Source organism: Macrobrachium nipponense, chromosome 2 (genome assembly GCF_015104395.2).
Source record: "Macrobrachium nipponense isolate FS-2020 chromosome 2, ASM1510439v2, whole genome shotgun sequence".
Taxonomy (NCBI): domain Eukaryota; kingdom Metazoa; phylum Arthropoda; class Malacostraca; order Decapoda; family Palaemonidae; genus Macrobrachium; species Macrobrachium nipponense.
Window position 1 is genome coordinate 39217917 of NC_087201.1, and position 19164 is coordinate 39237080.

Here is a 19164-nt window from a genome sequence, read left to right on the forward strand (position 1 = left end):
CAAGCCAATCTATGGGGCAGCATAAATCTGTCATGCATAAATTTTGTACCTTGCACAACACTGCAAACAGCTAAAGGGTAAAAAACAAAAAATTTTTATATAATTTTCCTACATAACAAACAAAAATTATATATTTACCATCAATTTCTGTTGAATTTAATCTAGCAGCAGGAGATCGGACCTTTAGAACAGGAGAGTAATCTGAAAAACTGTTCCTGACGCGGGGGGGATGGCAAACCAGATATCCAGAAGAACCTCCTTCAAGATAAAGGCGAGGTGGTTTGGGAGGTCTGTAACACTGCCTCTTAATGCTCTTCAGATACTGTAGATTCTGCATAAGATTCATCACTCTCTACATACTCGGTTTCAGATTCAATGGGGATAGTTTGGTTGACCTGAGTTTGTGAATAATGAAACATTTTGCATTACAAACCTATAGTAAGATTTTCTTCTTTTATTTACATACCTTATTACAAATATGTTAAACAAATTACTTAATGCATCATACTGCTTCACTTTCATGGGGCTTCATGGGGCTCTGCCTAATGTCTTGTACTTAATTGAGGAGTCAATACTGAAGTTGGATTATATTAAAGTTAAACCGCTATTTGGGGAGACACAAAAGCGAACAATTGAAGGATAAAAATAAGAAAAACAATGCAGCTAGGGTAAAGGGGCAACTGCCCAAAGGACTTTTAGTACCATTTACAATGTGCCATGCAGGGCACAACTTAATTTTCCCCTCTCAAGGATCATATTAATTTCAAAGTTATTAAGACATTTAACTTTTTAACTTTTGTGCGACAAGTCTTGCTCTCATATCGAAGTTTATCTGATACAATTATCAGTACACTTGACACTTTTTCACCAAGTCTCATACCATGGAATAATTCTATCAGTCTACACTCAATACAGTTCATGATAATAAATGCTGAAGGTAGCACTGTTTACACTGACCTCCTTTTTTTAGACTAACACAAAGGGACAAAAATAGAAAAGTCATATGTGAAGTGTGCTGTACATTTTATTGTCTAGGGTAATTTCGAATAACCTGCCTAACCTCCAACTCTCTTACAGTTAGCCTTTCCTAAACAAAGCATGATTAACAGATTTGAATTCACTTTTATTCCTATCTATAAAGGTAATCATGAACAAAACAACACTTTCATACCAAACCTACATTGGGCAGGCTGCGTTGATACTGAAGTATTGTCCCTTGCTTTGGGTCTCCTAAACCTATTCAAGAGCACATCCATTTCCTTTTGTCTTTCCGTTTGTATCTTGCTGTTAATTTCATTTTCTCTCCCAGTTATCCTTGATAGTTTCAAAGCGTCACGCTGCATCCCAACAGAGCTTTCATCTTTGGTTTGGAGAAGGAGAGCGACCTGCATTATAAAAATTAACTTAAAATAAATAACAACCAGAGCCATCCTCCTTACCTATCCCCCAACCCTTCCCAGTACATAACTTCAAAAAATTTATATATCGTACAATATATTAGTTTGCTTAAAACAACTTTGTATTGACCAGGATAGGTAAAACTATTTAACCTTAAGTCAAACCACTATCTGAAATGGTATAGTGGAGGATAAGCTACACTGGCATCACTGATATGTTACCAAGTTTGTGGGTGTTTGGTGGCTAATTGCAGCTTTAACCTCATTTCTTGAGAAAAAAAACTTAATGAAACACACGGCAATGCACAGTACTTCCGGATTTTAGAAAGTTTGAAACAATCAGTGTTTTAATGGCATGGATATCCATAAGTCGGTTTAAGTTTTTACGAAAAACAATTTCATAGCCTTTGGAATGCATTGCTCCTCACCACCAGTAAACTGCTGGATGTATAGACTGCGGGCAATCTCATGATGTCCAAGGTGATATTTTTCGCTATCATTATGTATTATCGATTCAGATGAAACCTTTTTCATATGGAAGAAGTCCACAGGGGCAATTGACTTGAAATTCAAGTATATCAGTGCTCATTAGGAAGAAGGGGAGAAAAGGTAGAGGGAAATATAAAAAGAGACCTTATAAAAAAGAAAAAAAAAAATGATTAATGAACACAAAAAATAAAAAGTAATAAAAAAAACATGGAGTTGTACGTAATGCATTACATCTTTGCTTGAACTTACAAAGATCCAATTGCTTGACATTGTCTGGGAGGCTGCTCCACAGTCCAGCAGTGTGAGGAATAAATAGGGTGACCATTTATATGAGATGTGAAAACGGGGACACCCGTGTAAATTAACAAGAACGTATATGCTATGCATAAGCATAATCCTACAATATATATATATATATGTTATATATATATATATATATATATATTATATATATATATATATATATATATATATATAATATATATATATATATATATAATATCTATATATATATAATATATATATATATATATATCTATTATGTATGTTTTTATGTATGATGTATGTATGTATGAGAGAGAGAGAGAGAGAGAGAGAGAGAGAGAGAGAAATTGCAGCTGCTTGATCTTTTTCATCCTGAGTCTGCACATATGAGATTTATCCTTAAAAAAGAAAAGTTATTAAGATATATATACCACATGAACAAATGAAAGTATGATTCACTCAGCGTTTGTTCAGCGCAAGTGTTACCTTCAATAGTAAAATATATGCTTTGAAATAACATAAAAAACGGAACTAATAAGCATGATTATATGAATAGTAAATACGATTTTTTTTTTATGTTAACCACTATCTGCTGCCAGAACCTTAGAGGTTTGGAGAAAAATATCTAACTTCTTAATCTCTTTGAACAATTAACAAACTATAGGATTTGCATAAGCAAATAGCGTACATGGATGGGCAAATTCTGTAAAAGGGGAATTAGTACGTCCCTGAAGGTAGTGATTTTTGGGAATGTCCCTTACAAAGGGGGACGCTGGTCACCCTAGGAATAAAGGACCTCTGGAACTGAAAAGTTCACAGCAGGGCACATTTACTGCATATTGGTGCTGCTGTTCAGCAATTCTGGTTGTTGCTTGGCAGGAAAGGGGTTCAGGGATCAATCACGAATATGAAAGAGCTCTGCTAAAAAAAATACAACTTACGAAGATCTGACAACAAGAGACCATCCATCGATGGTCCAAGTCACAACTAACAGAAACCTACCACAACGAACCTCATTATCTAAGAGAGAAATCTCTGGCAGAAGCAGACATCCCCACCAGAGAACACTATTCTAGTAAAGGAAAGACAAATGACCTAAAACAGGTTACAGTATTTTATCACTGTTGACCCAAAGATTGTTGATGATAATTTGGTCCACCACAAATAGGGCTGAGTAATTCCTTCAAGTTTCCTCTCAAAGAATTATTGTAATTTCTCTCAGCAGTTATGGCAAGTTCTATTCACAACACAACAAAAAATGGTGTAATTTTCAATTGAAACGATTTCATCTCCATGTGTTGAAATTGGTCTGTTTGTCACAGTAGGCTTATTTACACGTATCATCAAACTATGGCTGGGCATTCGTCCTAATTTGATGACCTTTTGAGGAATACCTTATTGAAATAACCATCAGCATTTCATTAACTTCTTGAGATCAGGATCTACTCTAGCATCTGAAATATTATGAACCTGACAAGCTTCAATAATGAGATCCCAATTGGCTCTAGACTTCAGCCAATGACCGTTTTTTTCCAATGGTGCATTAGGAATATAATGATTAAGAGATATGTTCCTCATAATGATCAGAAGTGCTATATATTTAGACCTTGGACTTGACAATAGCTGGGGACATTTGAAATATGAAGTCTAATCTAATAGTACCAGAAAAATGTGTGGGGTTGTCAATTTAGCTGAACAGAACTCAAAAGCAGACCTGCCATGTTGGTCTGTTGAGTTTGAAGTTAGCCACTTGCTGTGCTTTGTATTGCAGTCAGTGGCTGTGCTTTGCATTGCAGTCTCCACAAATAATATTTTTTCTAAGTGACATTCATATATAGAATCATTGATATGTAAGGATTAAGGTAAACAGCAAATACATAACATTGTAGAGCTTACTGAAAATTTTAAAACAACTTCATGGCAAACTACACTCCAAATTTTTCTAATGATAAATAGTTAGTACAGACTTAAGTGTTATACAGCCATAACTTGCGCATGTGGGATGTTATTGACAATAAATAAAGTCAGAAGCCATCAAACCCTAGGGTAAAAACTCACCTTTGATTGTTATTGCTTGCGACTCTCAGATAAAAACACAAATCATAGCTATGGATCCAACTCTGGAGATCAGGAAAATTTGTCCTTATGCCCTGAATATTTGAGTAAAGTACCTTCCAATTTTCTTACTGAAATTAGTAACAGACAGAGTTCAACTCAATATCTCAAGAATTAATTAAAATTAACAACAAAATCAGTAGCAAAACTAATAAACTCATAACATTAACAACAAAAATCAACAGAACAATAAGCAACAATAAGTGTACATTATTCAAAAAAAATTGTTGAAAGTATTAATAAACTTGACCATATGTCATTGCAAAAAGCACCAGATGCAACTGGTTGACAAGTGGGGCCAGCACACCTTGTAAGGCAAATAAGAAATTAGCCGGGTTTACCACAACAACTGGGGGAGGACAGTCAGGGATGGATTTGGAAATTATAAAATGCTCAGAAGGAAATGATTAGGTAGACTTGCCTGATAATCCATCATGCAAATTTTGCTTTCTCATTACCCTTGTTTCCTACACCCTCTTTGAAAAAACAGGAAAGTACAGGGAGTCTCACATATTGGTAGCATTGGTTAACAACATTCTGGTTTTACAGTGCTTGGGGCTAACAATACTGTTAACCATTTATTTTCTGGGAACGGTATGCAATTTATCAATTTCAGCTTTGCAATAATTATCTGTGATTTTTGGTTAGCGGTGCTTAGCCAGTAACGGAACCCCCATCCTCAACTGAGGACTGTCTGTATACCAACACACACAAAAAGAGGATAAATGCTAACTTATACCCTCAGGCAAAGGAACTCAAACCCAAGACCATGGAAGGCCCACAGTATATAATGGCTATGACACAGTCCAAGGTTAGAGAACAAGACTTGTATTTGGAATAACCTCCTTTTCGAAAGGCTGCCTACCAAGGCTAAAGGGTCCCTTCTATCTGCTTGTTTTGAAGTATCCTTTTCCTAGACAAGTTGCCCTCCAAGGCTAAAAGTCTCTCTTCTACCGTAATTCGTATAGTTCCCTGCATCTGGTCCCAAACGCAATAGAGACAGTCTCAGTTCACAGTAAAAATCATGCAGGAGATAAAGCCAACAAGGACAAGATGTACCTGTGCTTTTTTTCTGGAGGGATGACTTCCCAGTTTTATGCTTTATGGTTTCAGCCTGGTGAGCACTCCACAGGTTTTCATTCTGATCTTGGCACCAATGACATCCTGGGTATCTAGTCCCACATAAGGTGGTGGAAATATCTGGCAATGGTTAGTCCTGGCCAGCCACGTGGAACCACAAAGGAACCTGATCATCTGCGCAGCTTTTGCTAACAGCTGGGCCTGAAGATCAACTGGAGCAAGTTGAACCTGGTTCCATCCTGGAGAGCAACATATATATTGGGATGGGACTGATACTATACTGGTGTTGGTTCATCCCTCGTCAGTCAATGTCTCGAGGCTGCACAGGGGCAACCAGAACTTCTGCACAGTTCCCTTGGTCAAGCTGTGGCAGCCTCTACCAGGTCACCATTCCTTGTTGGAGAAACCAATTCCCCATAGACTGTTCATATATACAACAGAGGACCAAAGATGCTCTATACAGGGATACTACAGGCAGTCCCCAATATAGGCAGACTTGGTTCATGGCAATCTGGTTTTATGGCTCTTGGCTAGTGTCATAAATCGGCAATTAATGGCGCCATAACGTGCCACGTTCCGGATATCAGCTCCATTAGGTGTGATAAAAGTTATGGCACCATAACATACCTCACAGAGGCATCACTGACCAGGTTATCAGTTACCATAAATCACAAGAGAACAGAACCCCCAGATAACCGGGGACTGCCTCTGAATGATCATGCAAATGAAATTAGCCATTTTCATTAGAGAGTTAGCACATATTAGGGTAAATTATCTGGCAGAGACAACTGTTTACGGCATCGTTAACAAGTCTAGGGCACTGTAAGGCAGTTTTGGTGACGCCCTTAGACTTTTGAATTTCGGTTAGCAACATTTTTTGGATACCGTCAGGCTACCAAAATCGCAAACCGTCTTTGCAGCATCTCTTCAGCCTCTAGCTGCAACCTCTCTCATTTCTTCTACTGTACCTCTGTTCATATACTCTTTCTTCCACATAATTTTCATCCTCTCTAAAAATTGTTTCCTAGTTCAACTGCGAGGTTTTCCTCATGTTATACCTTCTTACTGTCAATTTCCCTCTCATCAATGAATGACCTCATAGGTCCTAACACTTGACCTTTGGCCTAAATTCTATATTTTAATTCTATTCTGACATGCTGTACATGTTTTCTCAAGAAAACAAGCAGGAGAATTATGGGTCAGGGATACTGCATTTACTTATACTGACATAAAAGTAAATGGCACAAGCAGTAGGTAAGCATTACATATCAATAAATGGTGGAAGATACCAAAATACTATGACAAACTCATATAACAAGGAAGGGGAAACACTTAAAAACAAGTTCAAAAGAACAGAGCATTTTTTTTTAAAGAAACTAACATACTAAAAATTATGCTTTCAAGAAACTAACATACTAAAAAGTAACAAGTCTAGAAATAGGGAATGAAGTGTGAATGAAGTGTGCTTACCCCTCTGAAAATGCTGCAACCTCTGGGATATGCTGGGGATGGTGATGGCTCTACTGCAATTTTCTTGGTTGGTTTAGCTACAGGATGTGAATGAGCAACAGAAGTCTTGCTTGTCATATCTCCATTATATGCATTATCTACCTGCAGGTTCTGAAATATGTTTCAAAAATACCATCAGAAAAAATCATTAACACTTCTTTCAATACATAAAAAATCTTCTATATACAGTGCTCACCCACCATTTTACACGGTAATAGGCTCCGGAACCTGCTGCGGAAAATGCATATAGCCCTCTAAAAATGCTTATAACTGCCAATTACCCCGTGGTACCCCATAAACTAAACGCGTTATAACTGTCTATTTTAACATTTCACTGCTTAACTGGATAGTTTCAAAAAAAAATATACATTAAATTAACATACTGAAACAATTTAATATACAGTGGTACCTCGGTTCACGAACTTAATTTGTTCAAGGACACTGTTACTGACTTGAAAAATTCGTAACCTGAATCACTTTTCCCCATTTAAAATGTCGAAACAAATAATTTGTTCAAACCTCAGGAAAACTTTATTTTCTTTCCATTTTTTTATGGTTTTGTTTTCTGGCCAACAAAAGTTTATGCTTTACTTCACTGCATCCAATGATATTGTATGTATTTTCATATTAACATTGTATTATAAAAATGCAAACAGCAAAACAATGTTTTAAGTTTGGAAATCAGCTGAGGGCGATGGCAAGGTGTGTTTATTTTGCTGTATTGAACTCAAATCAGAGCAATTTTCTTGCTTCTAGTTAGTGAAATGAATCTCTAGATCCTCTATTGACATGGGACAAGGTGTTATTTAACCTTTAAACGCCGATTGGACGTATCAAACGTCGATATAACTTGTCCGTTGGGTGTGGACGTATATACGTCGATATAATTAATTCGTGGAAAAATAGTTTATAAGCCTACTAGGCGAAAACTTTTGAATCACGCGCCTTGGGGGATGCTGGGAGCTCACGGATCAAGGCGTTGTTTTGTTTACAATCGTTAGCCAGGCGCCCAAGCGTGAATTCGTTTCTTTTCTCCTCACACTAAAAAGCATCAGCGACACATCACAGATATTATTTCGTAACTTTGATATAATTTTTGCACATTTTATATTAGCCGTTACATGGAGTATTACATAGAAGATGTGCGGAATTTCATGTAGAATACAGCAATAAACAACTCATGGTTGTAGCTTTTATCAGTTTTTAAAGTATTTTCATATAAAATAAGTTATAAGTGCCAAATTTCAACCTTCGATCAACTTTGACTCTACCAAAATGGTCGAAAAACGCAATTGTAAGCTAAACTCTTATATTCTAGTAATATTCAAGCATTTACCTTCATTTTGCAACAAATTGGAAGTCTCTAACACAATATTTCTATTTATGGTGAATTAATGAAAAAAAACTTGTTTTCTATGTCCGTGCGGTAACTTCCAAAAAAATCAGAATTTTTTCATCCGATTTTCGTAAATGTTTGCACCATTTTAAATTAGCCAGTTACATAGTTTGGATATATGGAAATGTGTGCAAATTTTCATGTAGAATACCACAAAAATACTACCCATGGTTGTAGCGTTCATCAGTTTGAAAATATTTTTATATAAATAATGATAAGTGCCAAAATTTCAACCTCTCGGTCAACTTTGACTCGACCAAAAAAATGGTCAAAAATCGCAATTGTAAGCTAAAAACTCTTACATTCTAGTAATATTCAATCATTTATCTTTATTTTGCAACAAATTGGAAGTCTATAGCACAATATTTCGATTTATGTTGAATTTATGGAAGGGAGAGAAAAAAAAAATCCTTACGTGGGCCGTGCGGTAACTCTTCCGAAAAAATCTGAAATTTTTTCGTTCCTCAGATTGTCGTAATGTTTGCACCATTTTAAAATGATCTTGTAATGATACAATAAAGCTTTTTATACATACTTACCTGGCAGATATATACTTAGCTATAGACTCCGTCGTCCCCGACAGAAAATTCGAATTTCGCGGCACACGCTACAGGTAGGTCAGGTGATCTACCGCCACTGCCGCTGGGTGGCAGAACTAGGAACCATCCCATTTTCTAAGACAGATTTGCTCTTCCACCTGTCTCCTGAGGGGAGGCTGGGTGGGCCATTTAATAGTACTATATCTGCCAGGTAAGTATGTATAAAACTTTATTGTATCATGACAATATCATTTTTATACATTCAACTTCCCTGGCAGATATATACTTAGCTGATTGGCACCTTTGACGGAGGGTAAGAGACAGCTAATTACTGAATAGACAGGGAACAACATACGTTTGTAGTAATAAATAAATAAAACCTTGGTTTCCTATGTGTTTAGACGAAGGGTTGACCTCCTAGCTATTGCTAGATGTCTGCTTCGTCTCAAGAGCCTCAGCGAGGATGTGACCTATGGCTAAGATTCTTGTAGATCTGTCAATGGGGTCTTATCCACTTACTTGACAGAATCTAATGGTTATTTGTCAAAGGGGTCCTATCCACTTACATGACAAAACACCACCTATGCCTACTGCATAATTAAGGAGCAACCAACAACACCGATCCCGATCACCTGATCCTAAACACGAGGGTTTTTGTGCTTAATTTGAAAAGAGCTATCCCCAAACTCATTTCAAATAACCCAAAGAAAACTAGTATACTTATGTTCAAATAAAATTTTTTTAACTCCACTAGTTGAGGATCAGTGTCGGCTCCCTATCCCAGCAACATATCCGTAGACACGTAACCAAGAGAGAAGGATCTCTCATAGGTCAACTTGACCTCCTCCGTGCAAAGAGAAGACAACACAGAGTTGCATCTCCCGTAAATTACAGCTAATATGTCCTCACGACATATTGTTATGGAAAGAACAAGAATTGTTAAAAAGCTCGCATTTCAAGCGGTTTTAATTCTCAGCTATTTGAAGGAATCATCAAGTTACTTAAGAAGTGCTTTAGAGATCACCCTGTTCCAAAGAAGACCAGGGCTTTCTTTGAAATTGATCTTCTGGATGAAGCCTAGAGCCTGGCTGGCACATGTTGCTTGCTGGCGCCTCGCTCCTGGCTAGCGCCTTGCGCCGGCCATGGAGCCTGGCGCCTGGCGCCTGGCTGACTTCTCCCCACTGCTGGAGCTTCGAGCTTGTTAAGTCTCGAGGAAACTGGCGATGCCCACATCGGACACTTTTTTTCCGATTTATTTGCCTCTAGCGCATCTGTGCCAGGCTGGAGGCACACTCCTTCTCCTCATCAGACAATGACAGTGTTTATTTGGACGGTCTTCCTCTGGCGTCTTTACGCCTGTTCTGGTATTTTGGCGCCTGATTGGCGCTACATTGACCGAAAGTCCTGAACATCCACAATCGTTTATCAGGAGACTGGAGAAGGGTGGAAGAAATTCTTTCACTTTGAGCTTTTGGTCTCTCCGGTAAGGGGAGGTGATTGTAATCAGCTACATCCAGTAGACGATAGGATATCTAACCGTACGAGAGATAAGAGTCTTCCTCCGAGGAGGGTCCTTCTTGAATACTTCCATGCTCACGAGATCTCTTCTTACATGTTGAAGGGGTGTCTCGTTGCAGAATCTTCCCTATCCTTGCCCGAAGGAAGGGAAGAAGCCTGGAAGTCGAAGGAGACTCCGAGCTGAAATTGGGAGTACTCCTAATTTCTAGCTCTTTATTGTATCCCCTCTGAACACCATCTGGGAAGCATTTCGAGCCGTCATCGCATACCAAAGACTCTGTAGGCAAACGTTTGAATTCCAGTCTACTGTAGATGAAAACGTAATTACTCTGCCTGGTACAACGAAACCTCTATCTGAAAACACTGAATCAGGAATAGGGGGTTTCAGTTCTTTTGCCTGACATACTATGCTGGCAAGAACCCTTGTCTAGTCTCCATAGAATCTGATGCGAGATTCCAATGCTCAAAAATTCACTTGTCTTCTTGGTCGTTTAGGACCCAGAGAAACAAAGAATTCCCTCATAAAAATTTCTCAAAGAAGTTTGATGAGGAGCAGTTCCATCTTGTCGGAACATGGAATCTGTGGCCACAAAAAAAAGATCCCATTAGAAGTACATGATATCCTACTCTTGTCATATTGAGGTATATATCGTATAAGATCCCGAAGATCTTAAATCCTCTGCTATCTCCAATTCCCTTTTGTAGAGACAGAGTATAGCCTTTTCTTTTACTGCGTTCTTTGATAGCAGATATATACAAAGGTGATTCTTCCCTCTGAAAGGGAAGAAAAAACCGCTATGTGGTTCACAGAGGTATCGGAAAGAGGACAGTTTCCTAATTCCCTCTAGCACGATCTGCAGCAATTCTATGTCTAGCCATGACTATTGTCATCTACCTTGAAAAATCCTCTCATTTATGTCCACTTCTGGTCAGTCTGCATGCAGACAGACTCAGAGTGGAGAGGTTGTTAAGGTCCATTTAATAATAGATGCTGATAGAATATCCAGACTCTCTTGGAAAAGACTTCCAAAAACATGCTGTGAGAAGGGAACTGACCTCTGTGAATCCACCTCTCTGAGGCCAAAATGAGGCATAAAGTATTATCCTCTCTTTCTTTGACGCCCTTTATCTTAAATTCTGTAAAGAATTTATATTTATATTTAGGGGAAAAAAAAAAAAAAAAAAAAAAAAAACAAAAAAAAAACAAACAAACAAACAAAAGACTAAAAGTATATTCCCCTTTCTATAAAATAAAGATGGCGTATATCTAATCCTCTCTTGGCTTCGAGGAAAAGGAAGCATTTCTATAAGAAGTCCTGTTTCGTTTCTTACCTCCTTGCTAAAGAGATCTATGAAGAGACTTTCCGCAGGTTCTCACAACTCTTTCCAATAAATGTTAGACATCGTTAACAGTTATCGTCGATCGAGAAGGTTCTCACGGACATGCAAAATCTTGCATCGAAACCTCTTAAGGATCGTTACGTTCCCTATCTGTTTTCCAAATAGGTTCTCTTTTTTAACGCGAACAGGAGCGAAAAAAGAGATTCTCGATGCTCTTTGCGATATGAGAGAGTCGTGGAATTGGCCTAAGTGATAAAAAGGGTAACGAAATCAGGAACGATTCTTGCCGTTACCGAGCCTGCTGTCCGAGAGGCTACTGGATTCTTAGGTTAATAACTCGCTAAAACGAGAAAATATCTTGGATGGTGCTCTTGGCCCATTGCGCCAGGCTGGCGCTTCTGGCGCATTGCGCCAGGTTGGCGCTTCTAGCGCTTTGCGCCAGGCTGGCGCTTTCTTCTAATTCTCTTTATGTTATGTGTCAGAACATCTGTGCCTTTATGGTACCCGCCCGACCTCCTTTCACATGTTCAATTCCGTTCTTAGTAGGAAAAAAATATTCTTCTAACGAAGTATAGTCCATTCAGGAAACCATTTCTGTTACGAAGAGAATGTTACCATCCCCACTCATCCATCTTCTCTTGCGCAATATCCGATTCTAAAAAGGTTGTGTGCGTTTCTCGAAAGACTTGACCATACCGTAGTCTTAAAGTGAATTCTCTACTACATCCATCTTCTCACTAAGCATGTATTCTAATAAGCCCATGCTTTCGAAAGCATGAGAGCATTATATAATATAATGTTCTACTGCATTAGAATCCTCTAATAATGTTACCTACGGTAAACAGCATTGAAAGGTTATAATATCTTACTTATTGAAAGCTTCTTAGCAAAAGGCAGACAATATTTTATTTGTGTTAGTTTAACTATCTCCTCCATTCGAGACTAAGTCCATGATTGTAGGGGGATATCAATTAACCATTTCGATCCCATTGGAGAGAGAGATGTGACTACCACTCATGACCGAGAACCGGATGGTACTGTATCAGCCTTAGAATGACAGCCCGGCAGTCTCGCTCGCTGCCTGACTGCATTCATCATGAGTTGCCAGTTACTTCATTAAATGAAGGAATATAATAAAATTATTCTCGAGCCTAAGGAAGCTCTTAATAATGCAAATTTAAGCCAAACAACCTTTGTTAAATACCGAAGCTGAGTAGGTATTGTCGTAACAAACCTTTTAAGCGAAGTCCTTACCAGGAAAAAACCTGCAAGGATATAGATAATTCCGTAGTGAACCACAAAGGCAACTCTGTATGGGTATATGACTTGTCATTCAGTAGTCGTATACAGCAAGTCTTGCTACTACATTCTTTCTCTCCGATTCAGAGAGAAAAAGAAATCTTCGTTCTTTTCGTCAATAAACACGAATTAGTATTAGTCGAAAGAGATCGCAATGAAAACTCTAGGATCGAAGAGAATCCCTCAATTTTTATTCTCTTGGATATAAGGCCGTATTCTATGCCTCTGTTATTTGGAAGAGCCTCTAATCAATGAATGAGAGCTCGTACGAATCTTGTTTAATTTGCAAACGATCCTGAGAAAAAACTCCATCATTATCTAAGTCCTCCTGACAAGAATGACAGCCGCCTGTGGCGACATATTGCATTCTTCTCAGGAGACAGCTGTGCTTGCGGCAGATTTCCACCAGAAACGGACATATCGTGAACAGGACGACGGCCGCCTGTGCGGCACCTTTCGTCTCTGTCCAGAGAAATCCGCTCCTGGTCCAAATCATAAAGAGACGCTTTTCCTGGTTGATTTCTCCGTATGATTCTTTTGAGGAAGATCTTGGTGCTTAACCGTTGCCGAAAGTCTGGTTTGTTCAATGCGCTTGGACGTATCTGTCCGTCTCGGACTGTGTCGTCTGTCCGAGCTGTCCACTTATGGAACTTGGCGCTTGGCTGGTGGTCATTCCAGTACGACACTTCTGCCTGTCCGTCTTGTCCGCTTCTGGCGCCTGTCGCCCAGGACGGAGTTGCCTGCGCACGACGTTTTGTCCAATCCAGGCTGTCCGCCTTGTCAAGGTTGTCCGCAATCGGCACGAGTCCCTTGGACATAATTGTCCGACATAGGACATATCCGCTTGTCCGGGCTGTCCGCGTCTGGCGAATGGCGTTTAGAACACTTTTCCTGTCCGAGTTAGACACTCTTCGTCATTGTCCGTATGTTGCGTCTCAATCCTATGAGTTTTCGTCCTTTTTTCTTTATTCCTCTCTGTACTCGTACGAGGAGTAGAGGAGACAACTCTGAGTCCGGAACGCCCGTAGGACGAGATCTCTAACAGGAAGAAAATCGTCCTTTCTCCTCGGAAGGTCTTTTCTCAATACTCCTACTAAAGAGGAAATTTGTTCCTGCATTTTAAGTAGGAAGTCCGTTGCGGTTTCTTCCTTTTCTTTGCCATGAATAGGAGAATGCGCTCTGGAAAGCGTAGGTGAGATCGAGATATTGTCCTCTTGGTCTCTTTTCCTCTCGTAGGGAGAATCGTCCGGGAAACGTTCCGGGCTCGAGTCCAACGTCGGAGCTTTCCAACTCCTCTTGTCGGACGCGACAGTTCGTCAGAATTCCATCCACTTCTTCAAGAGACGAATAGCACTCTTTTAGGATGCCCTTCCAATGCGATCCTTGGCAGTCTGGGACGCTACAGATTCTGCCGAGGGGGGAACGGCTGACCGTGGGGAGTCTCCGTAACCTCCGTACAACTGTGACATTCCTTCTCCTATGGGCCTGGAGAGCTTGGAAGAGGTCTAGGTCTGGGACGAGACAGAGCCGATCGAACGCACCCTCCACTATTTTAGGACGCCTTTCCAATGGCGAACTTGGCAGTCTGGGAAGTTCTAGAGAGTCTGCCGAGGGGACGCCTGATCGGTGGGGATTCTCTGTAACCTCCGTACGACTGTCGACATTCCTTCTCCTCTGGGCCTGGGAGCTTGGAAGAGGTCTAGGTCTGGGAGCGAGACAGAGCCGATCAGACGCACCCTCCACTTCAATGGGGAACACTATATTCACTTCTTACCTTTTTAGAGCTCGCTTTTGAGCTACATCCATTATCTTCAAATTTGCATATATAAATTTGTAGTTCTGTGGAGTAAGAAGGTGATGAGGATGCAACCACTACTAGTACTGCTAATACTCTAACTGCTCGTTAGCACAAACGCTATTAAAGCTTATAAAGTAAGCGTATCTAGTTATATGCTTTTCTGACTTCCTAAAGTAGGAAATTAGAGTTTTCCTCAATAAAATTGTAACCTTATTACATGTAATAATGAATAAATATTAATAATTCCCTTAATTGCAAAACTATGTGAGTGTCTACCATAATTTTTTCGGTAGTTTCAATTATATTTTTTCTTCGGAAATTTCGAAGCGAAAATTCATTAAAAAGTTAATAAAAGCGTATGCCGAACCGAAGACCCAGTACTTCCCTGCAAAAGACAGCCCAGAAGATCAACGGCGATGAAAACATATGGCTACCCGCAACAGAGCAAATCTGTCTTAGAAAATGGGATGGTTCCTAGTTCTGCCACCCAGCGGCAGTGGCGGTAGATCACCTGACCTACCTGTAAGCTGTGTGCCGCGAAATTCGAATTTCTGTCGGGGACGACGGAGTCTATAGCTAAGTATATTCTGCCAGGGAAGCTGGAATGTATAAAATTAGCATACTAAGTTTTATATATGAAAATGTGCGCAAATTTCATGAAGAATACAACAATAACAACCCATGGTTGTAGCTTTTATCAGTTTTTAAATATTTTCATATAAATAACTATAAGTGGCAAAATTTCAACCTTCAGTCAACTTTGACTCGACCGAAATGGTCAAAAACGCAATTGTAAGCTAAAAACTATTACATTATAGTAATATTCAATCATTTACCATTATTTTGCAACAAATTGGAAATCTCTAACACAATATTTTGATTTATGGTGAATTTATGAATTAAACTTTTTCCTTAAGTCCACACGCTAACTCTTCCGAAAAAATCAAAATTTTTTCGTCCGATTGTCATAATGTTTGCACCATTTTTAAATTAGCCGTTACATAAAAGTTTTATATATGAAAATGTGCGCAATTTTATGTAGAATGCAACATTAAACAACCCATGGTTGTAGCTTTTATCAGTTTTGAAATATTTTCATAAAAATAACGATAAATAGACAAAATTCGTCCTTCGATCAACTTTAACTCGACCGAAATGGTAGAAAACTGCAATTGTAAGCTACACTGCTTACAGTCTAGTAATATTCAATCAATTACCTTCATTGCAACAAACAGGAAGTCTCTAGCACATATTTCGATTTAGGTGAATTTTTGAAAACAGCTTCTTTTTATGTCAGCGTGTTATGAATTCATGCATCTTTTTGTGATAATATTTTCTCTGTGTTGCCTTGATCGTTTTACAATATGTATATACCAAAATGATCGCAATTCAGTGCACAATACAACAGGAAAAAAATTAACTCGTTAGCTTTAAGCGTTTTGCTCACAGCGCGATTTGTATACAATTATATGAAAAAAAAAATTTTGCGGTCATGTATCCCAATATTTATATATGATAATATTTTTTTCATTTCTGATGATTGCATACTAAACTTCAGGCAATGACAAAAAAAGGGAGCCAAAAATGAACTTTTAATCTTGAAAACTAGCATGCTGTGATTTTTTCCGCTTTTCTCTGGTATATTTAGCAATTATTTATACCTAGAAATGAGTGCTACAGGGACATTTCACCGGCAACACAGGTCTTCCCCCAGAAATAGATTTTTCCATTTGTCAAATCCCTTTTGTGGATGGGTGTGATTTATCTTCTCAGTAGTGTTTCGGCAAAGGGGTGAAAATTGATTTTAGAAATTAAAATGTACAGCATAGCTACAGTATTTGAATTTTTAAAAATTTTTCTGGGCGCTTGGGTCGAGCTCGACCCACAAACCTTTAAAGGGGCACCAAAATAGCGATACCTGTCCAGGGTGAAGATTCGTATATATCCCTTGTGAATGAGCCCAGATCAAAACCAGAGTGAACACTCTTGTGAACACCGTGGGGGGTTGCAGAGAGGCTGAAGCAGAGCACCTTGAGCTGAAGATGGATTGGAATCTTGGAAAGGTGTCCTTCAGATCTATCATCAGCATGAAGTCAGACTTCCTGATAGCTGCTAGAACTGTGCAAGACATTTAAATCTTGAACACTGTCTGATGAAGTGCTTCTGCTTAAGACAGGTCTATGACCGGTCTCAAAGTCCCTGATGCCTTTTGTACTAGAAAGATCCTGCTGTTGAAACCTGTGGATCGATCCTTCACGACTTCCACAGCTCCTTTTTCCATCATTGCCTCACTTCCTCTTGAAGACCCAGGCCCTTTGGGCGACCACTGAACGTACGTCCTTTGATGAAATGAACAGCCAGAGAGGGGAGGAGAAAACTCAAAAGGGGAGTACATAGATATCCAACCTACAGAACACCTACTACCCAGGCTTCCATTCCATGCTGCTGCCATGTTGACTAATGGCTTACCAGGAAGGCTCCCCCTAATAGCAGTGAGTAGGGAGGGGAGTCTCTTACTAGTGTCTCCCTCCTCTCACCCTGCCTCTGCCTTCTCTCATGGGTATGGTAGGATGGACTGAAAGGGACGCTGCCAAGTCGCTTACTTAACAGGTGTAGGTGAAGGCTGTCAGCCCCTGCAAGGACCAACTGCAGCTTTGAAAATCTCTCAGCAGATGGGTACAAGGCAGACTGAGCTTTAGCTAGAAATAGTGGCATGTGAACGGTTCCAAAAAACTGCCAAATAACTGCCTGATGGACCAGACAGTCATCACTGTCCACTCTTTGTCTGTCCACTGCCGCCTCTAAAGGGAGTCCCTGGTTAATGACAGCATCAGTTAATGGCATTTCGGTTTTACAGTACTTGGCTAATGTAGATGTTGGTGATGATAAACCACATAACAATGCGAATCACAGGCACTTTCAACTTGTAAGTGATTTTTGGTTACAGGCACTCGGTTGATAACCCGCCTGCTCATTAACCTTGGAATGCCAGAGTCAGGCCCAACAGATTTGGAGATCTTAGACAGAGTAGCATCTCTTCTCTTCAAAACCCAATTAGCTCACATGCCTACTGTTAAGTGGGCTAAATAAGAAATAGTTGTTCCTCTGGACTGCAACAGTCTAAGAAAAGTGGCCTCTTCACTAATGCGAGTCATTGAAGTAGAAGAAATTTTGCCAACTGTAGTCAACCACAGGTCGAGCCAAAAGACTACTAGAATGCTGTTGCAGCAGTCGATTCATTATAGTCAACTCTTGGTGGGTAAAGGAGATTCCCTCTGTCCAGTAAGTTCCAAAGAGTGGGCGTCAGACCTAGAACTAGGCCTGGATCCACCTGCTTTGTTTGCAACGAAATGCTGAACATAAACATAGAAACATTTATATTGTGGTAGAGGAGGGAGTAAATTACAAGACCTGCTGAACTGAAGCGAGTTGTCCTGTACAAAGACGAGAGAATTAACCAGCTCCAAAACACAGCTGCATGATAAGAAACATAGCAAACCCCAACAATGCTTCATTTCCTTCTGCAGTCCTACAAGGGCTTCGAAACCTGAAGGCCATCTGAGTGGGAAGAAGGCCACAATCTCTTCTACTAAACTGTTGTACAGTGGGTCCCTGCTAGATAGCTGATCAGTAATCACACCCTCAGCTAACTGCAATTTTTTTATGGAGCTTTTGCTACTTAGCCAATTTTTCTTTTCCGCAGGAGCAATATTCACTAATTACTGTACTTTCATTTTATTTTCGAGACTAAAGAAATTTTTATGATAAAAAGATATCAACAAAATGTTATTTCACTTACAAAATCCATTTATACTGTATTATATATATAATATATTGATTCTACTATCATCTAATATAGACATAATACTGTATATCAGTTCACCCCTTCCCTCTCTCCATGAAGACATGGTACTGGCTAGAGGGGTTTGAAGTAGAGATGTACAGGACATCCGCATCAGCATATCTTTATAAATCTGCATTGACAATTTCTTAATATCTGCATCCACATCTGCAGATATCACCCCTTACCCAGGGTTTCAATAGTTCATACTCAAACGTTAAAGCAATAAGTCTCCCCTCCCTAAATTTGGCTTCATTGTTTTATTTTACAGAATACTACATGATACACAATTACAGGAGGTCCCTGGTTATCGGCTGCTTCACTCTCTATGGTGCTTCAGTTTTATGGCGGTTTTCAAAAATATTAATTAAACATAAAGATTTCTTATGGCGCCACATTCAGTTACTGGCACCATAAGCCACCCGTCCGCCATGGCATGCCATAGCAGTTATCAGGGGTGCCATAAAGAGAAAATCGCCATTAAGCGAAAACATGAAAGTCTAAGGGAGTAAAACATACTCATGGTGCCAATAACCGCTTATCGGCGCCATAAGTATGTTTTATTCCCTTAGACTTCC

At 39.3% G+C, this 19164-nt stretch overlaps 1 protein-coding gene across 1 annotated transcript in view; it reads right to left on the minus strand.

Moving 5' to 3' along the window:
- LOC135221165 (anillin-like) overlaps window positions 1-19164 on the minus strand; it is a 286604-nt gene that overhangs the window by 197770 nt on the left and 69670 nt on the right. Inside the window, exon 8 of the mRNA XM_064258989.1 lies at window positions 6816-6965. Coding sequence (XP_064115059.1) covers window positions 6816-6965 — 150 coding nt within the window. The remainder of the gene's footprint in view (window positions 1-6815; window positions 6966-19164) is intronic.